The 24,883-nt window shown below is 45.4% G+C and overlaps 1 protein-coding gene across 9 annotated transcripts in view; it reads right to left on the reverse strand.

Annotated features, from left to right (window-relative positions):
• Positions 1-24,883, reverse strand: part of SEC31A (SEC31 homolog A, COPII component) — a 95,796-nt gene that overhangs the window by 59,939 nt on the left and 10,974 nt on the right. For all 9 annotated transcript variants that reach the window (XM_077274762.1, XM_077274770.1, XM_077274737.1 and 6 more), the window contains exons 2-8: positions 13,534-13,613; positions 6,025-6,148; positions 5,293-5,491; positions 5,048-5,143; positions 2,202-2,342; positions 1,980-2,122; positions 1,788-1,887 (exon numbers count right to left, since the gene is read on the reverse strand). In XM_077274762.1, coding sequence (XP_077130877.1) covers positions 1,788-1,887; positions 1,980-2,122; positions 2,202-2,342; positions 5,048-5,143; positions 5,293-5,491; positions 6,025-6,148; positions 13,534-13,612 — 882 coding nt within the window. In that variant the 5' untranslated portion in view covers position 13,613. The remainder of the gene's footprint in view (positions 1-1,787; positions 1,888-1,979; positions 2,123-2,201; positions 2,343-5,047; positions 5,144-5,292; positions 5,492-6,024; positions 6,149-13,533; positions 13,614-24,883) is intronic.

Below are 24,883 nucleotides of genomic sequence, written 5' to 3' on the forward strand. Positions count from 1 at the left end.
TTTAATCTACAAATAATCGCAATGGTTTAATGAACTCTGTAAATGCTGGATTTTCTACACTTTTTCATGGTTCACTTGCTCAGGAAACCAACCTGATAATTGCTTAATTGTGTCTTTCATGACTTGGGTTTGTTGGTGAAAATATCGGAAATTTTGCAAATATTTTGAAAATTTTGCAATTTTTATGCCCTTAAAATACAGTTATGTCACACAAAAAAGTTAATTGGTAACATTTCCCACATGTCTACCGTACATTTGCTTAATTTCTGAAGTAATTATTTTTGTTAGAATGTTAGAAGGGTTAGAAGTTGATCAGCAATTTTTCATGTTTCCAACAAAATTGGAAAATTTACAAAACCATTTTCTTTAGGTACCTCATCACATTTGAAGTGACTTTGAGAGCAAGGGGGGCCAAAGTCCTGGCCAAAAGCGAGCATGGATGCTGAGCAGTGATGTGAGTCACTGATCAGCACTCGGTGGCTGCAGGATGCAAGCATATAGGCGGTGCAAAAGAACAAAAAACAAGCGCTCAAGTACTGATCGGCAATCAAGTACTGATCAGTGCTCGGTGGCAGAAGGGGGCGTGGGGAAGGGGATAGGCAGAAGGGGCGTGGGTTGAGTGGAATTGGTGTGGACTTGAAAAAAAACAGGGGACAGGAACAGGATAAGAACGTCTTCTATCTTCTTTCTTTAGTCAGCAGCAGCACAAGATGTGGTGGCATAGGCTAAAATAGTCTGTGACAACCACAAGTCCCAGCAGATCCGGCAGCAAAACGGTAACTGTGGGATCAAACCGCGTCTCTGCTCACTGAATGATGCGATCGGACGTCATCTTCTGATTGCTCCAATGAGTGCTGATCTCTAGCACCAGAATATTAGGTGCTGTTAATACAACAATCATAGCTGGACTATAATGTTTCAGGCAAGTCTGTCTGCCTAAATATTGAAATTGCTTTGATCGGCTGTTCAGAATTGAACAGCCAATCACAGCGATTGTAGTTGCGGGACAAGGGGGGGTCGGGGGTGGTGAACCCCCTGTGGCGACGAGCACAGGTGCCCTGCTGTCAGAAACAGTAGGCACCTTCATGTGATCACCGTGCCTTCAATCATGGTGGCTGCATGATTGCCAGGGCGTACCCATATGTCCAAGGTCAGGAAGGAGTTAAAGGGGTACCGCAAGGATAAAAATGTACCCATTTATTTCAATCTACATTCTGTTTTTACTCCTTCAGTGCTGCTGCTGCTCTTGAGTGCCAGTAGAGTGAGGGACTATCCTCACCTTGTCGCGCTACGATGGCTTTTATGCTTTTTTTTAGTAAATAAACTAAGTACCTTACTTTTTGACGTATGTAATGGTATTTTTTGCATTGTGCCCACACATTTTCTTTTTATTATAAGTATATGTTTATTTGATAATGGGCACAGCGAATATTACTTTAATATCACAGGTGTGCTGGCCCTTATTTTGTGCTTTTCTTCCCCCCTTCTGGGAAGCTCCGTGGCATATGTATTACTACTTCTCCAAGCCACCCTCTGACCAATGCCTAGCACAGTCTGCGTGCAGGTTTCATGCCCCCTGCCCCTCTCCTGCACCTTCGCAGCTTGTATGTGAGCCGTCATTTCAATCTCCTGCTTCTCCAGCTCTCACTCCACGCTTCTTGACAGCTCATGTGCAAGCTATGAAGGTGCAGGAAAGCCGTGCAGAACACTTTAATACGTTTTTCCTAATCATTTAGCACAAATACTACAATATGCAGATGTTGTAAATGATTCCTAGAGTCACTTACTTCCCCAGTGTTTGGATTGGAGCAGAGGATCTTTGAGTCCTTCCCACAGCTCAGTAACAGTTCGGGGTCTGCCGCGCTCCAGGCGATAGCCAAGATGCCCCTGATGTAAAAGCACATAGTCCAGATTAAAATAATGGCCGGAATGTAAAAATCATGAAGCCGTGAGAGAGGCAGCACTTCCAGTGTATGTACCTGGAATGATTCTCCATCACTCGTAATGGGGAGGAGGCAAATCTAAGATCCCACATTTGTATCACAGGCAAGCGATCGTCCTCGGAAGACAACACCATTTGTGTGGCAACATCGGGATGCCAGGCCATTCCAGAGCAATGCATCTGGGAGAAAAGGAACGGCTTTTATAGTAATATATACATGCTTAAAGAGATGCAACAAGGATCTGTGTATTCACTGTACCCTGTTGCTGTGGTCGCTGACTTTAAGGATGGGCTCATTTTTCCGAAGATCCCAAACTGTGGCTCGACCGCTGGGGCTAGTGGAAGCCAGAATGTGCTGAACCTGCCTGTTCCATGCAATGCAGCCGATGTCTTCTAGAGGCTGAAATATTTCATATCATAAGTATTAAACATGCTAACATTGAAGAGTGCTAAATATTTTGCAGAAAAAGGAACGTTTGCTACAAGTCTCAGATACATGGAATTTGACACCAGGTTTTGCTGCCCCATCTGAGAACAACATGATGAAGGGGCAGAGACACTAATTTCCGGTATATATCACTTACTGGGCTGCTTGCTATAGTTTTGATAAAAGCCATGCTTTCTCTGTTACAGATCTATCAGTTCTCTGAATGCTGCGCTCTGTATAACCCCGCCCACACCGCTGACTGGCAGCTTTCTGCGTACACTGTGCATAGGCAGAAAGCTGCCAATCAGTGGTTGGGGCAGGGTTATACAAAGCTCTTAAGTATTGAGGACTACCTGGCAGCAGGTTTCTTAGTCCTCTAGTAACAATGTCCTGCGGATAAAGCAATAATTTTATCACAACTACAGCAAGCAGTCCAGCAAGAGACACATCGCTGTAATCAAGGTCTCTGTCCCTACATTATGTGACAAATACAGGGTAACAAATTCTTAAAAAAAATAAAATAAAAGTTCTCATGAAATGTTTCTGGTGTGTAGAGTAAGAAAAAGGATCTCTGATCTATTAGAGAGTGCCTGCATTCAATGGTTGATGTGGACGCACCACCCATCCGCCAAGTCCTTAACTGGCCAAACCCCGACAGTGGTCTTCACTTACATTCTGTACATTACAAAGATCTCAGTTTTTGGACCGTACAGTCCAGTGTCAATGTAGGAATTAGAAATCAGTCAGTGCTCCCATAGCACCGCACAGAAGACCCCGTCTGCACACATCTCCTCCGCAAGCCACTGTTCCAAGCTGTGTCCATCATATTCTTACAATTATATTCCAAAACTATTTGTTATTCCCGGAATACACTGATTCTGGGGAAAGCACTACTAAGCAATTAGACACCAGAGGGTCTGCAGCAGGAGCCCTCCACAACCGGACTGCCTGCTACTCTAAAAGCACAGATAACATATGGACATAGTGAAGACCCCTGTATAGCTAGCTATGTAGGGTTTTCACGCTGTTTACTGAATGGCTAGTCATTCATTGCTGGTCTGTGAAAGTGGTCATCCTTCACAACAATGCCATTAATCCAAATGGCAATCACACAAAACAGCCGATCATCAGGTTTTCTGTGGCCAAAACTGGGCTTCTATTGATTGAAACCTGACAAAAGAAGAAAAAATCCAAAACACACAGAGTATGGGTCAAAAGACTGGACACAAGTTCATGCAATGGTTTTCTTTACTCTTTTTGGAATGTGCACATTGCAGATTCAGATTAAAGGCAGCAGAACGATGACCTACCACCCAACTATCAGGGCAGATTTTTATATTCCTAGCATTTTCCTAAGCAGCATCATCAGTCACCTGGAATAGCTTCCGATGAACAAATGTGCCTTGTCTAGAGTTCATCTCTGGAATCCGCCGGCCGTCAGAAATTGTTAGTGCTAATCAGGGGTGTTCTGCAGAGGCAGTGGTGGTACACGGCTCCTTATAGTGAAAAATTGTGTTCTACAACTGCTCTAAGCCAGAGTGTGGCAAGAACCACTCAACTAAGTAAAGAAGTCTATGATTAGTAATATAAATGTCAGTCAAGCTGGAAAATTCCTAGAACATTAAAGGCAGCCTCAAGTACAGTCATGAAAACCATCAATCACTATGATGAAACTGGCTCGCATGAGAACGACCAAGAATTACCTCTGCTGCAGAGGACAAGTTCATCAGTTACCACAAATTGACAGCATCAAAGATAACAACCCTCATAAATGAGGCACAAACACATTTCAACACCAACTGCCCTGAGGAAAATGCAAGAAGCAGATCTATACGATCGAACTGCTGCAAAGAAGCCAACACTGAAGACTGCGAACATGAAGAAAAGAGCTATTTGGGCCAAGCAACACTGGACTGGACATTAAATCAGTGGAAATCCGTACTGGGTTCTAAAGAGTCAAATTGTGAGCAGATGGTAATACCTTTGTGGTGTCCGCCGTAATACAAGTATGGGGATGTTTGATGGGCTGTTTGTTAATTATTCCAAATACAAAGCACAGTTACCCAGCATGGCTACCAAGGCATTCTGCAATGCCACTGCATCCCATCATGTTTGTAGGTAGTGGGATCATCATTTGTATCCATGACCAAGAAGGAGAGATGGAGTGTTGTGTCAAATGTCATGGCCTCCATAAGCACCCAACCTAAACTCAATAACGATGGCTTGGGAAGAGCTGGACCACAGAGTGAAGGCTGAGAAGCCCACAAGGGCTCAGCACCTCTGGGAACTCCTCCAAGACTGTTGGAAGACCATTCCAGATGTTACCTGATGAAACAGAGAATGCCAAGTGTGTGGAAAGCGGTCATCAGAGTACAAGGGGGCACTTTTCAGAAACTAAGGTGTAACACATATTCTGCTTTGTTTCCCCTAATCTTCCTTTACTTCGCGGTCCTTCAATGTCTTCTGCCATTAGGCTGAATCTACAATGTGCACAGCAAGAAAGAATACCATTGCGTGAGCAAGTTTGGGCAATCTTTGGACTGGTTCCGTACGTGACACCTCTCAGATACCTGCCATCCATCAGCATCTGTCATACTTGTCCATATCATGAAGAGGCACTTGTGGCCGACAAAAAAAGTAGTCTAAACGGGTGACTTAGAGCGGCCACTTTATCTTACCTGAGATTTAGCTCCAGGTGTCATGGGGACCGCTAAATTATTACAATCCCAAATGTAAATTTCAGATTCATTGGCCCCAGATGCGAAAAGATTTGTCTAGGAGAGAAAAGCAGAAATGATTATCTCTCTCTGCTGAAGATGAAGCCCAAATGAAGGCACATAAGAAGTGCTAATGTATAGGCGAGGGATGCCCACAGTCATATTGTCTGAATGACCCCACCAAGATTCCAGTTATGAGACCGTACCTGGAACGGGTTCACATCCAAAGCCCTGACAGGCCCAGTGTGTTTATCCTGCTGAGAGATCATCACATTACTGTCCCCAGCCAATATCTTAGCGGGATCATAAAGAATTACATTTCCATTCTCTCCTCCGGCAATTAGCACGCCCGAAACGCTGCCTTCCGAATCTATTCTATGTGGTCCCCAAATAAGCTTATGGTACCTAAAAAGTAAGAAACACGGATTATAAAACAGCATAAGGCTAGAGCTATACCTAGCAGGTAAGGTAACAGATTTAAAGGGGATTTCCAAAGCAGAGTCTCCGCCAGTGCTCTGGGTGTCTGCTATTGGCTGCGGCACTGACTACAGCATTGAGAGTACAGCAGCTCAAAAACAGTGGAGAGTAAGGTGCGGATCGATTTATTTATAACAAACTGCGCCAGAGAATTTGGTATGAAATTCATAATCGTGATGTTAAAAATTAATGGAGCGCTATGATTCTATTGGGTAATTCTTGCTTGTTCCTGGCGGCAGGAGTGTAATGGAGATACATCTTCATTCAAGCCATGACGTTTTCTGAATGTTTGGTGCCAAGGAGACTCACTGAATGTGACAAAATATCTATACTGCAGATCAAAAAGTAAAATATAGTCAAGACCCACTGGCAGCTGTACGAATGTATCACATGTACCTAATAGCGCTGTGACCCGACACACATGGCCGGACATGTACTTATACAAAAGGCAAACTGAGTACCGATGAGAGGATGCGAAGGAAGCACAAGACTTCAGATCCAACGAGGGGTCGTCCAAATCCAGCTCAAAAATCTCTAAGGACGCATTAGTACTGAACGTGGCATCAAGCTGCTGGGCAGAGGTACCTAGGAACACAGAAGGGAAGGAGACAGTCACATAACAGGTGTACGAGGTGGCTGGCATCACGCCTCATCAAAAATGGGAACTGTATGCCAAGTCTACACTCAGACATTCTGTGGTGCGAGTGTCAGCTATAGACCACAAAACTACAGCAATGTTATCTACTCTGTGCTCTACAACGTTAGCTCTATTAAAGGCAATCTGCTGGTAAGAACAAACCCCCAAAAAGCATATATGGACCTGCAGATCTTTGAAATGTCAATCTATCGACACTTTCATGTCTTACATCTGTTGCTGCATTCCTGGATAATTAGCATTTTCCTTCATATGCAACTAATATGGTAAGTGCCCTGGGCGTGACAAGAGAACTCAGCAGCCTGTGCGTCCCAGCTTAGCACCAGGGTCTTTAACTTGATTGATAGCTCCCTGTGTACCTTAAGTCAGGCTGGAGGCAAGGAAATCAGAGAGTGAGCTATCAATCAAGCTAAGGAGACTGGTGAAAAGTGGGAAAACAAGCAGTCACATCCAAAACAATTAATGCCCTATTAACTCCGGAACGCAGCAACAGATAGATAATATAAAGGTGGCGATGGATTTATGTATTTTACTCGTTCATATACCGTCAATAATTCCATAGCACTTGATTATCACTGATCCCATTTGGGGTGTGGGAGGAAACAGAGAACCGATACAAATACAGGGAGAACATACAAACTCATCGCAGATGTTGTTCTTGGTGGGATTTGAACCCAGTCCCCCAGCTCTGCAGGGCTACAGTGCTAACCACTGGGCCACCATGTTGCCCATTTACATTTCAAAGACCTGAATTTCCATATATGCGGCTGAGGGGAATTGACAAATTCTCTAAAAAAACAAAAAAAACAGTCTACATTTAGGGATATAAATATAGCCTTAGTGTTGCCCTGGCCCTGAGGAAAAGTGGTTACATGGTTATGAATGTAAGAGTTCTCAATGTACTGCTGACACTATGTGATTGACAGATCCTTTTTTTTATTATTTATTTATTTTTTTTACACAGCATGTTCTGCTGTAAATTAAAAAAGAAAAAAAATCAACTACACCCCTGATGTTTTTACAAGTGGCACCGTAATGGAACAATAATAGAAATCAATATATAGTCTACATAAGACCATACACAGTATACAACACAAGATCACAAATGACGGCAGGATTGTTGGGGTCTTCCTAGGGCAGGACCTGAAGAGTCGAATGTGACAGGAGGGCCCATTGTCTGAAAGACCATTCTAGCTTCTCATTAGGTAGGCTGAGTCACATTTTCCCAATTTATCCACGTCTGCTATCATAAAATCGCTTCTTCCAAGGCCACGTTTACATAGGTGAACCATGAGAACTTTATTTTGGAAGCTGCACCCAGAGCTCTGCTAGGAAGCTCTAACTATGGTTCTGATGAACCGCGGTAAGTCTGGAGAGATACGAATATCCTAATTACACCCATCAGGTCGCTGGAATACTGAGCTGCCAGGAACCTGGGAACATCAGCCAAGTCTAGCCCAGATAAAGGGTTCACTGATCACCATCCTGGCACTGAATGTATGGCTCCAGTAAGAACCAGTATAACAAACATCTAAATGCTACACTCAACCCACAAGGAAGCAAATGTAAAGAATATTCCATGTTACTGCCCTTACCATGAATAAAGGGTATGGCCACTAGTGTTTCGTTGATAGACTATCCACTGAACAAATTAAAAATTGAATACCAGAGATATATTATAATTGGTTTACAACACAACACAAAGATTTTTCATTTTGTGAGATGCTTAGCAGCTTCTATCTGATCTACTGCCTGGGATAATACACTAAGACAGGGGTGGGGAACCTCAGGCCCCCGGGCCATTTACGGCCCTCAATTACCCTTTATCGGGCCCCTGAGCAGAATCTCAGGGACCGCAGTGCTTCGGCAGGGAGGTGTATTTTCATTGCCACCAGCTCATTAAAGGGAACCTGTCACCCCCACAATCGAAGTTGAGCTAAGCCCACCGGCATCAGGGGCTTATCTACAGCATTCTGTAATGCTGTAGATAAGCCCCCCGATGTATCCTGAAAGATGAGAAAAAGAGGTTAGATTATACTCACCCAGGGGCGGTCCCGCTGCGGTGGGTGTCGCGGTCCGGGTCCGAGGCCTCCCATCTTCATCAGATGTCGTCCTCTTCTTGTCTTCATGCTGCGGCTCCGGCTTTGTCTGACCTGTTGAGGGCAGAGCAAAGTACTGCAGTGTGCAGACGCCGGGCCTCTCTGACCTTTCCTGGCACTTGTGCACTGCAGCACTTTGCTCTGCCCTCAACAAGTCAGACAAAGTACACCTGCGCCGGAGCCGCAGCGTGAAGACAAGAAGAGGACGTCATCGTAAGAAGATGGGAGGCGCCGGACCGAACTGTGACACCCATCGTACCGGACCGCAGCGGGACCGCCCCTGGGTGAGTATAACCTAACCTCTTTTTCTCATCTTTCAGGATACATCGGGGGCTTATCTACAGGATTCCGGAATGCTGAAGATAAGCCCCCGATGCCGGTGGCCTTAGCTCATCTTCCATTTTGGGGGTGACAGGTTCCCTTTAATTTCTTCTTGCTCTGTTGGCACACACACACAGTGCTCACTACTGAACACTGAAGGGCATGCAATGAAAGATTACGTCCTGACACCAGCACCAGAGTCACAATGTACTTTGTGGGCAGAGTTTGTACGGTCCCCGAAGGATGGTATAAATATCCAAATGGCCCTGGGCAGAAAAAAAAGATTCCCCACCCTTGCATTAAGAAGTTAGAATCTACTATATAATTGTCTAGGGGTAACTTCCATCTTTCTGTCTGTCTGTCCTTCTGTTTGTCACGGATATTCATTGGTCGCGGCCTCTGTCTGTCATGGAATCCAAGTCGCTGATTGGTCGTGGCAAAACGCCCACGACCAATCAGCGACGCGCACAATCCGGAAGAAAATGGCAGCTCCGTACTCCCCGCACTCAGTGCCCGGCGCCCGCATACACCCCTCCGGTCACCGCTCACCGCTCACACAGGGTTAATGCCGGCGGTAACGGACCGCGTTATGCCGTGGGTAACGCACTCCGTTACCGCCGCTATTAACCCTGTGTGACCAAGTTTTTACTATTGACGCAGCCTATGCAGCGTCAATAGTAAAAACACCTAATGTTAAAAATAATTTTAAAAAATAAAAAATCATTAGATACTCACCTTCCGCCGCCTTTACCGCTCCTCGCGATGCTCCAGCCGGTCCATGCAAGAGGCACGTTTCGGTGGCAAGGATGGTCTGGGAGAAGGACCTGCCATGACGTCACGGTCATGTGACCGAGACGTCATCACAGGTCCTGTGCGAAAAGGACCTGCCATGACGTCACGGTCACGCGACGTCATCACACCCTGGGACCGGAAGCTGACGCGCCTGCGGAAGGTGAGTATATGTTTATTTTTATTTTTTTAACCTGTGACATACGTGGCTGGGCAATATACTACGTGACTGCCCAATATACTACGTGGCTGGGCAATATACTACCTGGCTCTGTGCTGTATACTACGTCACTGGGCAATATACTACGTCGCTGGGCAATATACTACGTCATTGGGCAGTATAGTACGTGGCTCTGTGCTGTATACTACGTCGCTGGGCAATATACTACATCGCTGGGCAATATACTACGTCGCTGGGCAATATACTACGTCGCTAGGCAATATACTACGTCACTGGGCTATATACTACGTCACTGGGCAATATACTAGGTCACTGGGCAATATACTACGTGGCTGGGCAATATACTACGTCGCTGTGCAATATACTACGTGGCTCTGTGCTGTACAGGTCCTTCTCAAAAAATTAGCATATAGTGTTAAATTTCATTATTTACCATAATGTAATGATTACAATTAAACTTTCATATATTATAGATTCATTATCCACCAACTGAAATTTGTCAGGTCTTTTATTGTTTTAATCCTGATGATTTTGGCATACAACTCCTGATAAACCAAAAAAACCTGTCTCAATAAATTAGCATATCAAGAAAAGGTTCTCTAAACGACCTATTACCCTAATCTTCTGAATCAACTAATTAACTCTAAACACATGCAAAAGATACCTGAGGCTTTTAAAAACTCCCTGCCTGGTTCATTACTCAAAACCCCCATCATGGGTAAGACTAGCGACCTGACAGATGTCAAGAAGGCCATCATTGACACCCTCAAGCAAAAGGGTAAGACCCAGAAAGAAATTTCTCAACAAATCGGCTGTTCCCAGAGTGCTGTATCAAGGCACCTCAATGGTAAGTCTGTTGGAAGGAAACAATGTGGCAGAAAACGCTGTACAACGAGAAGAGGTGACCGGACCCTGAGGAAGATTGTGGAGAAGGACCGATTCCAGACCTTGGGGAACCTGAGGAAGCAGTGGACTGAGTCTGGTGTGGAAACATCCAGAGCCACCGTGCACAGGCGTGTGCAGGAAATGGGCTACAGGTGCCGCATTCCCCAGGTAAAGCCACTTTTGAACCATAAACAGCGGCAGAAGCGCCTGACCTGGGCTACAGAGAAGCAGCACTGGACTGTTGCTAAGTGGTCCCAAGTACTTTTTTCTGATGAAAGCAAATTTTGCATGTCATTCGGAAATCAAGGTGCCAGAGTCTGGAGGAAGACTGGGGAGAAGGAAATGCCAAAATGCCTGAAGTCCAGTGTCAAGTACCCACAGTCAGTGATGGTGTGGGGTGCCATGTCAGCTGCTGGTGTTGGTCCACTGTGTTTCATCAAGGGCAGGGTCAATGCAGCTAGCTATCAGGAGATTTTGGAGCACTTCATGCTTCCATCGGCTGAAATGCTTTATGGAGATGAAGATTTCATTTTTCAGCACGACCTGGCACCTGCTCACAGTGCCAAAACCACTGGTAAATGGTTTACTGACCATGGTATTACTGTGCTCAATTGGCCTGCCAACTCTCCTGACCTGAACCCCATAGAGAATCTGTGGGATATTGTGAAGAGAAAGTTGAGAGACGCAAGACCCAACACTCTGGATGAGCTTAAGGCCGCTATTGAAGCATCCTGGGCCTCCATAACATCTCAGCAGTGTCACAGGCTGATTGCCTCCATGCCACGCCGCATTGAAGCAGTCATTTCTGCCAAAGGATTCCCGACCAAGTATTGAGTGCATAACTGAACATTATTATTTGATGGTTTTTTTGTTTGTTATTAAAAAACACTTTTATTTGATTGGACGGGTGAAATATGCTAATTTATTGAGACAGGTTTTTTGGGTTATCAGGAGTTGTATGCCAAAATCATCAGTATTAAAACAATAAAAGACCTGACAAATTTCAGTTGGTGGATAATGAATCTATAATATATGAAAGTTTAATTGTAATCACTACATTATGGTAAATAATGAAATTTAACACTATATGCTAATTTTTTGAGAAGGACCTGTATACTACGTCACTTGGCAATATACTGCGTCATTGGGCAATATAGTACGTGGCTCTGTGCTGTATACTACGTCACTGGGCAATATACTACGTCACTGGGCTATATACTACGTTGCTGGGCAATATACTACATGGACATACATATTCTAGAATACCCGATGCGTTAGAATCGGGCCACCATCTAGTGTTTTTTCATAATCATGCCAAAAAAAGAAATGCTTTGCCACGAAAAGTACTTTAACCCCTTAACGTGCAATGACGTACCGTCATTGGGCGCCTCCCCCCTCATCGCTGGAGCCCGCACCTTTTCCGGCACATGACAGCTGATCTGATCAGCTGACATGTGGCCCTAACAGCCGTGGGTAGAATCACGATTCTCCCACGGCTTTTAACATGTTAAATGCTGCTGTCAAACTCTGACAGCGGCATTTAACATGTACGCGCAGGAAACGAGTCATTACCTCCTCCCATCGGCGGCCGTGTCACATGACCGTGGTCGACGCTCATAGCAAGTGGGTAATTCTACTACATACAGGTGATCTGATCATCGCCTGTATGTAGCAGAGCTGATCAAGTTATGGCAGCTTCTAGTCTCCTATGGAGGCTATTGAAGCATGCCAAAAGTAAAAAAAAAAAATTATAAAAAGTTCAAATCGCCCCCTTTCGCCCCATTCAAAATAAAACAAAAAATCAAACATATACATATTTGGTATCGTCGCATTCAGATTCGCCCGATCTATCAATAAAAAAAAGGATTAACCTGATCGCTAAACGTCGTAGCCAGAATAAAAATCAAAACGCCAGAATTACTTTTTTTTTTTAGCCGTCGCAACATTGCATTAAATTGCAATAAAGGGCGATCAACAGAACATATCTGCACCAAAATGGTATCAATAAAAATATCCGCTCAGTACGCAAAAAATAAGCTCTCACCCAACCCGAGATCATGAAAAATGGAGACACTACGGGTCAAAAATGGGACAATTTTTTTTTTTAACGAAGTTTGGAATTTTTTTTTATCGCTTAAATAAAAAAAAACCTAGACATGTTTGGTGTCTATGAACTCGTAATGACCTGGAGAATCACAATATCAGGTCAGTTTTAACATTTAGTGAACCTAGTAAAAAGCCAAACAAAAAACAAGTGTGGGATTGCACTTTTTTTTGCAATTTCACTGCACTTGGAATTTTTTTTCCTGTTTTTGACTACAGGACATGGTAAAACCAATGGTGTCGTTCAAAAGTACAACACGTCCCGCAAAAAACAAGCCCTCATATGGCTATTTTGACCAAAAAAAAAAAAAAGTGTTATGGCCATGGGAAGAAGGGAAGCAGAAAACGTAAATTCAAAAACGGAAATACCTCTGGTCCTTAAGGGGTTAAAAAGGCCCTGCTATATTATTATACTTATATAGCGACATCATGTTCACCCATTGGGGCTCACAATCTAGATTCCCTATCAGTTTGACTTTGGAATGTGGGAGGAAACCAGAGAACCCGGAGGGAGACACGCAAACATGGGGAGAACATACAAACTCCTTGAAGATGTTGTCTTTGGTGGGATTTGAACTTAGCAGCCCAGCGCTGCATGGCTGCTGTGCTAACCACTGAGCCATGCTGGCCCAGTATATTATTCAAAATCCATATAGAATTTCAAATTTTCGGCACCAAAAGAGAGGGAATGTAAATCAATTGCATTTGGAAAAAAAATCATATTTCTTTGCTTTGAAGCATTTTACCAAATTCATAGACATAGGGATCTATCTACAGATCCTATCAGTTACTATAGGAGCTATGCCGAAGAAATGTGCCCTCACGCACTAGAAGATGGGACGCCTAGATCCACGACCTCTGTGGAATGAAGACTTTTCCAGCACAAGTGTCTTAGCTTGATGGTGAAGCACACGTACACCAGACAGCATGTACTCACCTGTCGCCAGGTATATGGGGTGTTGCTCCGAGGGGCTCCAGGCCTGCATGGCCGTACGGTCAATTTCTTTTAACTTCATTCTACATAGAAAAAAAAAACAAAGATTGGAGAATTACTAAGCCAGACAAGTGGCTGTGGACATAGATACATAGGCTGAAAAAAGACCAACCAACTAATCTAACTACAACGCACATATCACCACCCAACTCGGAAGCGGGTATATAAGACGTGACAGTATTATACAAGGATAGAACATACAATAATGCTGAATTTATACATTATCAGGATGAGGTCTTATTCCCCATTGCTCTCCCCATTGGGGCTCACTATCTAAATTCCCTATCGGTACTACATGTCCTTGGAGTGTAGGAGGCCACAGGAGTGCTCAGAGGATAGCAGAGAACCGTGGGGAGAGCATACAGACTCCATGCAATGTTTTCCCCCCCAAGATCTGAATCTCGGTGCCTCTCATAGCTGAGCCACCATTTTGCCCATAACCAAGAGGATTCACAAGCTACGCTCAATTGTAGATTGGCATATGTCAAAGTTATAGTATGGAGTGGCAGGTCAACATCATTTATCACCAAGTGATTCACCTATTTCTAGAACAAATGGACTTCAAAATGGGAGGACACCATGTTGGTACTGCCGCCTACCAGTCACAGCAGAGAGCAGTTGAGTGGATTTACAACAACCATGTATGGGTCCATGTTCACATTTCCAGTAATGATCCGTAAGAACGGATCCAGCAGCAATTCGTTGACAAAAGAAAAGTAATGCTGACACAACTTTTTTTGTCTGTTTCTAAAAAACTGATTTCAGCTGGACCCGTTTTTAAAACATTGAAGTTTATGGACAACAGATCATGAACCAGGGCTAACATGGGGGAGTCTTTATTCAAATAAAATTGTTTTTTTTTTCTGTGTGTGTGTTTTTATTACCAGGTTATTAATGGGGGTGTCTAATAGACACCTCTCCAATACTAACCCACCCTATGGCTTTATGGCAGTTGTGATTTTTGACAAATCACAGCCGTCATCAATCTCGACTACCATTACCCCAATTGCCACCGCTCCAGGGCAATCGGGAAGAGCCGAGGCAAAGCGCCAGAATTGGTGCATGTAAAGGATGCACCAATTCTGGGGCGGCTGCATGGTGGTATTTTAGGCTCAGAAAAGCCCAATTACCATGGACCTTGACTGCCGGATAACATAAGCCCCCAGCTGTCTGCTACCTTCGCTGCTTATCACAAATAGGGGCGACCCCACATACCGTATTTTCCGGATTATAAGGCGCACCGGATTATAAGGCGCACTTTCTATGAGCGCCTCATAAGCAATTTTGTTTCATATATAAGGCGCACTGGATTATAAGGCGCAGCACATTACCGTTAAATAAACCATTGCTCAGACTGCAAGTCAAGATTTATTACACTTTTTAACAATAACTTGAAACTGGTTCAGCTGTAATTGCAAATCAAAACGTTTACCGTACTTTTTCAGTTCATTCCTCCACCAGAAATCCATCAAATCCGTCATCTTCAGTGTCGGAGTTGAACAGTTGGGCGATTTCGGAATCAAGCATGGGGTCCTCCTCTTCATTATCCGAGTCGGTCTCGCTGCTGCTGCTAGGCTCTTCAGTGGTGATTCCAGCCTTCCTGAAAGCTCGGATGACACTGGAGACTGATACATTCTTCCAGGCATCCACGATCCACTGGCACATAGTGGCATAACTCGCACGGCGTTGCCTCCCTGTGTTGGTGAATGTGTGGTCACCTTCTGTCATCCAATGCTCCCATGCAGCTCGCAATTTAACTTTAAATGACCTGTTGATGCTGATATCTAGCGGCTGGAGCACTTTGGTTAATCCACCAGGGATGACAGCAAGCTCCGAATTAGTTTTCTTCACTTGGGCTTTGACAGTATCGGTCACGTGGGCGCGCATCGAGTCACAGACCAATAGGGATGGGGATTTGTGAAAAAAGCCACCCGGTCTCTTGACGTAGACCTCCCTCAGCCACTCACTCATCTTCTCCTCATCCATCCAGCCCTTTGGGTTAGCCTTAATGATGACACCAGCAGGAAAATTTTCTTTAGGCAAAGTCTTCCTCTTGAAAATTACCATGGGTGGTAGTTTCTGGCCATTAGCCTGACAAGCGAGAACTACAGTGAAAGATGACTTCTCATTTCCTGTGGTACGTATAGATATTGTACTGGTCCCTGTTTTCTCAACAGTACGGTTTACGGGGATATCGAAAGTGAGGGGAACCTCATCCATGTTAATAATGTGTTCTGGCTGGATATTCTTTTCATTTATCTTGGTTATGCAGTAGGTGCGGAAAATGGCCAGCTTCTCTTCATAATCCTTTGGTAATTGCTGGCACACAGTAGTTCTGGTGCGAATGGAGAGATGACGCCTTTTCATGAAACGAAAGCACCATGAAGGACCTCCTCGAAAGTCCTTGATCTCCATGTCACGTGCTAAAGCAGTGGCTTTGAGTCGAATAGAGACAGTGGAGACGCTTCTACCTGCGTTTCTCTGTTCCATAACCCACTGTTCTATTTTGTCCTCCAACTGTGGCCACCTTGCTTTGTTTCCTCGGAAACACAGTTTGGTCTTCTTTACTTGGCGGAGGGCATCTTCTTGTTTTCTCCACTTACGCACCATGGATTCATTAATGTTGAATTCTCTTGCAGCTGCCCTATTTCCATGCTCTACTGCATAACTTATAGCTTTAAGCTTGAAACCTGCATCATAAGCATGTCTCTTAACAGGAGGCATTTTTTGGGGTAGTGGATATAGTTAACGCTAAAGCACAGATATATTGCAAGGATCCTGCGCACAGAGCTGTAAGTATCACAGCAACCCTGCACGCCGGTCACATCCACCCTGCGGCCAAAGCTCTTCCGCCCCACCTGCTGTATAGGAACGTCACGGGACCCCTGCACGCCAGCCTCATCAACTCTGCAGCGTGTCTGCTGCACGGGGCTTCAGGAAGATGGCCGCGGGATGCCGCGCGTGCGCAGAAGAGATCGCGGCGGCCATCTTCCCAAAGCCGAGATGCAAACTCGGCTTTGGAAAGATGGCCGCCGCGATCTCTTGTGCGCACGCGCGGCATCCCGCGGCCATCTTCCTGAAGCCCCGTGCAGCAGACACGCTGCAGAGCACTCTTCTGCGCACGCGCGGCCCCAGGAAGATGGCCGCCCCCACCGATGAAAGGGATGACAGCGCAGATCGCGCGCTGTGTCTTCACGTGGGCGCAGGGAATTCGGAACTTGGACATGCGCACACCACTACGCCACCAACGGAAAGCTGGGGAAGAAAAGAGCGCTGTGAACACACCCATCTGACCAGACCAGCCTGATTGACAGGCGAAAACAGCGACTTTGGTAATGTATTTCTCAGCATAGGTGGGGAATCAGGGTACACTACATACACTATAGTAACGCACAGCGCAGGCCCTATTTAACAGTATTTATAGCTCAATCTGAAAAAACGGGGTGACAGGTTCCCTTTAATACTGTTGGAGCTAGATTGTGCTGTGGAACCAGGTGCCAATTAGGGGCGTAATATAAGCGTGCACTTTATTTGTACTTTCACTTTCACTTCGGGCCCGCAGCCAGTTGGTCTTATATATACCAATAGTGGTGGTGCTGTGGTATGCCGCCGCCGACCCCTGCCGCCCACGATAGAGGTAAAGGATCCTGTATGAACCTCTCTCTTGGTTCATATATAAGGCGCACTGGATTATAAGGCGCACTTTCTATTTCTGAGAAATTCTCAACATTTTATGTGCGCCTTATAATCCGGAAAATACGGTAATTGTTTTCATTTATTTATTAGCTAAATACATGTACTGTAAACTACACACAAGGCACTAATTATATACAGTTGAAACTAGAAGTTTCCATACACTATATAAAAAGACAAGTGTATGGAGAGAGGCCAAACCCACTGGTCGAGTTCTGGCTAGGAGTATGTATAACTCAGAAATACCCTCCGGTACCGGCTCAGAAATCGGGGAATCCTCGCAGCGCACAGTGAAGGCACTGGGAAGATTCAGAAGTCTGCAGTCACACAGAGTGACTTCAGACTTATCATTTTGGACCACACAACCCCTTTTTATTATTATTATTATAAATTTTTATAGTGCCATTTATTCCATGGCGCTTTACATGTGAAAAGGGGGCAAATATAGATAAATACATTAAACATGAGCAAAAAACAAGGCACACAGGTACATAAGGAGGGAGGACCCTGCCCGCGAGGGCTCACAGTCTGCAGGGGATGGGTGAGGATACAGTAGGAGAGGGTAGAGCTGGTTGTGCGGTGGTTCAGTAGCAAACAAGGCAACCCCCACATGTACTCAGGCTGGCTAATAACTGTAAATCATGCAGCTACGGCGATGAAAACTAAATCTCTGAACACTAACAAATATTCGGAGACCACCCGAGCGTGCTGGGGAAAACCCAAGCAATGAGTACACTCGCTCATCACTAATCCTGATCCATAAGTTATCAATACAGGTGTAGCGTGCATGAAGCCAAAGACTCGCCACCAGAAGCTTCTTCCAGCCATGCCTCTCGGGAATAATTCATTTGCTAGCACTGTAGGAGAATAACTTCTGGAAGTCACATAACATCAGTACTCGAAGAGATCTATATATGAATGGTGTTATTAAATCATTCCCATAGATATAGGAGGCCTATGAACTACCATTCTATAGATATTTACAGCTGCGATTCCCTCTGCAGCCACTTCCCTAACACTATATGACCAGTCTCACACTACCCTCCAACAGGCAACTATCATACCTCCCAACTTTTGAAGATGGCAAAGAGGGGCAAAGTTTGCGCGCCGCGGCAAATTTTAGGCCACGCCTCTGACCACACCCATTCATAACTAGTCACACCCATATCCACGTCCCAACCACACCCATTTAGCACTGCTGATCACACTGTTTCATAAAGAATAATTATAAACAAAAAATATGGCCACACAGTGCTCCATACTGTATAATGGCCACACAGTGCTCCATACTGTATAATGGCCCCACATGATGCTCCATACTGTACAATGGCCCCACATGATGCTCCATACTGTATAATGACCGCACATGATAATAATAATAATAATCTTTATTTATATAGCGCCAACATATTCCGCAGCGCTTTACAGTTTAACAGTTTCAAACACAACAGTCATAGGTAACAATGTTAACAATACAGTAATAAAGCAGAATAAAACAAAATACGACGACCCTGCTCGTGAGAGCTTACAATCTACAATGAGGTGGGGAGATACAAAGCACAGGTGTGTATTTACAATGGTGTATTTACAATGATGGTCCAGCCATCTTCAGGGAGTGGGGGGTAGATGGAGATAGTGAATGGGCTACACAAACACACAAACATAAAATGAGTTTGATTAGGGAACGTGATAGGCCGCTCTGAACAAATGTGTTTTGAGGGAGCGCCTAAAACTATGCAAATTGTGAATGGTCCTAATATCTTGGGGTAGAGCATTCCAGAGGATTGGCGCAGCACGGGAGAAGTCTTGGAGTCGGGAGTGGGAGGTACGGATTAGTGCAGAGGTTAGTCGAAAGTCATTTGCAGAGCGCAGCGGTCGGCTAGGCCGATAGACAGAAATGAGGGAGGAGATGTAAGGGGGTGCCGCACTGTGGAGAGCTTTGTGGGTGAGAACAAGTACTTTGAATTGTATCCTGTAATGAATGGGCAGCCAGTGTAATGACTGGCGAAGAGCGGACACGTCCGAGTAACGATTAGCCAGATGGACGACCCTGGCTGCTGCATTAAGGATAGACTGGAGAGGGGAAAGTCGAGTGAGGGGGAGGCCAATTAATAGAGCGTTACAGTAGTCCAGACGGGAGTGGATTAGGGCGACAGTGAGGGTTTTTGTTGTCTCCATGGTGAGAAAAGGGCGGATTCTAGAGATGTTCTTTAGGTGTAAGCGGCACAAGCGGGCAAGAGGTTGTATGTGGGAGGTGAAGGAAAGATCGGAGTCAAACATAACACCCAGACAGCGTGCCTGCTGCCGGGGTGTTATTATGGTGCCACCCACGGAGAGGGAAATGCCAGATTTAGGGAGGTTAATAGAAGGCGGGAGCAGAAGAAGTTCAGTTTTGGAGAGGTTGAGTTTCAGGTAGATAATGACCGCACATGATGCTCCATACTGTATAATGAGCACACATGATACTTCGTACCGTATAATGGCCACACATAGCTACTCCTACACACGCGGCTGCGCTCCGTACACACGTGCTCCGCTCCATACACCTCATACACACACGGCTCCGCTCCGTACACCTCGTACACACACGGCTCTGCTCCGCACACCTGGTACACACACGGCTCCGCTCCGTACACACACGGCTCCGCTCCATACACCTCATACACACACGGCTCTGCTCCGCACACCTGGTACACACACGGCTCCGCTCCGTACACACACGGCTCCGCTCCGTACACACACGGCTCCGCTCCGTACACCTCGTACACACACGGCTCCGCTCCGTACACCTCGTACACACACGGCTCCGCTCCGTACACCTCGTACACACACGGCTCCGCTCCGTACACCTCGTACACACACGGCTCCGCTCCGTACACCTCGTACACACACGGCTCCGCTCCGTACACCTCGTACACACACGGCTCCGCTCCGTACACCTCGTACACACACGGCTCCGCTCCGTACATCTCGTACACACGGCTCCGCTCCATACACCTCGTACACACACGCGCTCCGCTCCGTACACCTCGTACACACACGTGCTCCGCTCCGTACACCTCGTACACACACCCGCTCCGCTCCGAACACCTCGTACCCACACGCGCTCCGCTCCGTACACCTCGTACACACACGGCTCCGCTACATCCACACTGTACACCTCCTGACCCCACACACGGCAGCTTACCTCATCCAGCATGGCAAGTTGGCAACCAGCAAGCCGAGTCCTGCAATCCACGAGGTCCCGATCATGTGACCCATGACTCCTCCCCCCTGTGACCTCATCACAGGTCCTGTGGCCACGAAGCAGCCAATATGTGCTGTGCTGTGCTCAGGCAGCTCTGCGGGTGCAGGGAAGAGGCTGACCGCAGTGACCGCGTGATATTGCAGCACACCTCCAACCACTGCGGGACAACTAATGTCCCGCCCGGGATCGCGGGGCTGACTGTCAAAATCAGGACAGTCCCGCTGTATCCGGGATGGTTGGGAGGTATGAACTATTCTACTAAGCGGCCCAAAGGCCTAATATTTGCATTATACACTCACCGGCCACTTTATTAGGTACACCTGTCCAACTTCTTGTTAACACTTAATTTCTAATCAGCCAATCACATGGCGGCAACTCAGTGCATTTAGGCATGTAGACATGGTCAAGACAATCTCCTGCAGTTCAAACCGAGCATCAGTATGGGGAAGAAAGGTGATTTGAGTGCCTTTGAACGTGGCATGGTTGTTGGTGCCAGAAGGGCTGGTCTGAGTATTTCAGAAACTGCTGATCTACTGGGATTTTCACGCACAACCATCTCTAGGGTTTACAGAGAATGGTCCGAAAAAGAAAAAAAATCCAGTGAGCGGCAGTTCTGTGGGCGGAAATGCCTTGTTGATGCCAGAGGAGAATGGGCAGACTGGTTCGAGCTGATAGAAAGGCAACAGTGACTCAAATCGCCACCTGTTACAACCAAGGTAGGCCTAAGAGCATCTCTGAACGCACAGTGCGTCGAACTTTGAGGCAGATGGGCTACAGCAGCAGAAGACCACACCGGGTACCACTCCTTTCAGCTAAGAACAGGAAACTGAGGCTACAATTTGTACAAGCTCATCGAAATTGGACAGTAGAAGATTGGAAAAACGTTGCTTGGTCTGATGAGTCTCGATTTCTGCTGCGACATTCGGATGGTAGGGTCAGAATTTGGCGTAAACAACATGAAAGCATGGATCCATCCTGCCTTGTATGGAGCATCTTTGGGATGTGCAGCCGACAAATCTGCGGCAACTGTGTGATGCCATCATGTCAATATGGACCAAAATCTCTGAGGAATGCTTCCAGCACCTTGTTGAATCTATGCCACGAAGAATTGAGGCAGTTCTGAAGGCAAAAGGGGGTCCAACCCGTTACTAGCATGGTGTACCTAATAAAGTGGCCGGTGAGTGTATAGTGAAGCAATGCCAGGTAGGCTAGGGTTAAATCCTAGCTCTACGTGTTCTGATTAGATCACCTGGCTAGGCCTGCATATAACCAGGCTTCCTGGTCACCTTAGGCAGTCAGCTCAGGGAAGCAGACCAGACTGGATGTGTCTTGGAGCTTAAGAGAGAGACAGGCCAGAATCCCTCTCTGTGTAGAGTCTGCACAGTCAGGGAACCACAAGTATCAGTGGTTGCGATGGACAATAGCTGTTTTGCTTGACCGAGCTGGGACTAGCTCAGCCATGTATGTGTAGCCAGGGTCTGTTCTGTTTCATTAACGCCTGAACAAGTGCTAGGGGTTTATGTTTAAGGCTATGTGCACACGTTGCAGAATGTCTGCAGGATTTCCTGGGCAAAACCGGACTCCCTGCGCAGGAAATCCACTCACGTTTTTTGCGTGATTTTTCCGGAGCTTCCCAATGCAATAATACACTGTGTTCTAAATTATTATGCACAAAGAGTTTATGAGTGATAAGGTTAGAATTTTTTTGTTTGTCATTTAAACTCATTGATGGTGATGTGTGTCAGGGCTCTTTATATCACTGAAAGCAATTGCAGATACCTGTGCAAATTAGTTTGGCAGGTGTGTCCAAATAAAGGCAAGACTACTTAAGAAGGCTGTTCCACATTATTAAGCAGCCTACATTTTTTGCCAAAATGGGCAAGAAAAAGGATGTGTCGGCTGCTGAGAAGCAACAAATTGTGGAGTATTTAGGTCAAGGCATGACTACAATCAACATTGCCAAGACACTTCATCGTGATCATCGCACAATCAAGAAGTATGTAGCTGATTCCCAGCACACGTGTGCGTGCTGATAAGGAAAAATTGAGGACTCTTTCCAACAGGCAATTGCGTAAGGTTAAAAGAGCAGCTGCAAAAATGCCTTGTCATAGCAGCAGACAAGTTTTTGAAGCTGCTGGTGCCTCCAACGTCCCCAGAACAACAAGAAGCAGGGTCCTTCAGAGGTTTGCAGCTGTGCGTAAGCCATCCTGTCAACCACTTCTATCCACTGCACACAAGCAGAAACGGCTCCAGTGGGCCAAACGATACATGAAGACTGACTTCCAAACTGTTTTGCTCACCGATGAGTGCCGTGCAACGCTCGATGGTCCAGATGGATGGAGTGGAGGATGGCTGGTTGATGTACACCCCATGAAAACACGGCTAAGGCGCCAACAAGGAGGAGGTGGAGTAATGTTTTGGGCTGGAATCATGTGGAGAGAGATTGTCGGCCCCTTTATGATCCCTGAAGGGGTAAAGATGAACTCCATAATCTATGTGGAGTTTCTAAAACAACACTTCCTGCCACGGTTCAAGAGGAAGAACCGTGCTTTCCGCAGCAAGATCATTTTCATGCATGATAATACACCGTCTCATACAGCAAAAAACACATCTGCATCTCTGGCTGCTATGGGCATAAAAGAGGACAAACTTATGGTGTGGCCACCATCTTCCCCTGACCTCAACCCCATTGAGAACCTCTGGAGCATCATCAAAAGGAGTGTCTATGATGGCGGGAGGCAGTTCACATCTAAGCAACGGCTCTGGGAGGGTATTCTGTCAACATACAAAACAATTGAAGCAGAAACCATCCAAAAACTGACAAATTCAATGGACGAGAGAGTTCAGAAGCTTCTTTCGAACAAGGGGTCCTACGTGCAAATGTAACATCACTTAGAATAAAGTTTTCACTTGAAAACTGTTTGATTTCATTTTGTAATAAGCTGATAATGCTTATAACTTCACAATTGACCATTTTTTTGTTCAAAATAAAACAAAAAAGGTTGAAAACTCTGCTGTGCATAATAATTTGGAACATGCATTTTGAGTGTTTATTTTTTTTTAAAAAGATACTGTTTTCATAGGCAGTTTGTTCCAAAACATTGCAATTATACTAGAATAGTAGATGACTGGAAAATAACAATGACTGCAATTCAGATAGGTAATTTAGAGAAAATATGAGGAAATATTATTTGCATAATAATTTGGAACACAGTGTATAGCGGCAAATCCGCAGATTTTCGGCAAAATTAATGATCATGCTGCGTTTTTTACCGTGATGTTTTTTTCGCGGAAAAAAACGCAGCATGGGCACAAAAATTGCGGAATGCATTAAAATGATGGGATGCTTAATGTAAGCGTTTTTTTCAGCGGAAAACCGCCGAAAAAATGTAAAAAATCCTGAACGTGTGTACATAGCCTTAGAGTTTCTTTTGGTGCAGTGCAACCAGTGGAAAGCAATAAAAAGTACGTGTAGTGGCCAGAGTTAGAGAATGGCTGAAGGTTGGTCATGTGCATGGCTGTGCTCACATTTTCATAAAATGAATATAGAGTCCACAGCCCATGTGGCCCATAGCTGACCACCAAATGTGATATTTAGGTCATGAAGTGGATGATGGTGCAGCTCGTGTGATTTTTTTTTTCTGTGTGCCAGTTCCTACTGTACTGTGAATTATCACACCGAGTTAAAACCACACTGCAGACAAGAGGGCTCCTCTCTACGATCATAGCCAGTAGCCAACTGTGGCGCCCTACATGCTTCCCAGCCTGTAACTTGGGCATAACTGACCATCGCTACGACTTTGGGTGGAGCAATTTTGATACAAGCCAACAAGTTGGGTTTTTTTTTTTTGGGGGGGGGGGGACGGGCTAGGTTTTTAAGAGAAGAATTAGCAAGGTAGAAGGGAAAATGAGCAATTGTAACTACACAGTGCTGTATAATATAATGATTGCAATCCATTAAGAGGATAAAAATTTGGATGGGAGGAGGGCTTCTTTAAGGCAACACAGCTGTAGCCATGCTTCAAATACCGTGGTTGAAGTTAGATAATATTTTGTATTTTTTACTTAAAGTGGTTCTTCCCCGCACACAGATGGTTAAATCACTGTACAGCCCATGAGAAATGAAGAAACTTCACAATTTACTTGCTATTAAAGGAAACCAGTTATGTCAAAAAACACTATTAAACTGCAGGTTAATAAGCATTCTGAAGCCATTTGGCTGCCATATTGAGAGCTTGGCTGAGGGGAGAAAATTAACTTTATTCTTCCCAGCAGTCTCAGGCTTTCAGTCACAGAAGTGCAGCTGGCGCAGCTCTGCAGCCGAAAACTGCACCCATCCCGTACCACAGCAAT

The sequence above is a fragment of the Ranitomeya variabilis genome, chromosome 1 (genome assembly GCF_051348905.1).
Source record: "Ranitomeya variabilis isolate aRanVar5 chromosome 1, aRanVar5.hap1, whole genome shotgun sequence".
NCBI classification, from domain to species: Eukaryota; Metazoa; Chordata; class Amphibia; order Anura; family Dendrobatidae; genus Ranitomeya; species Ranitomeya variabilis.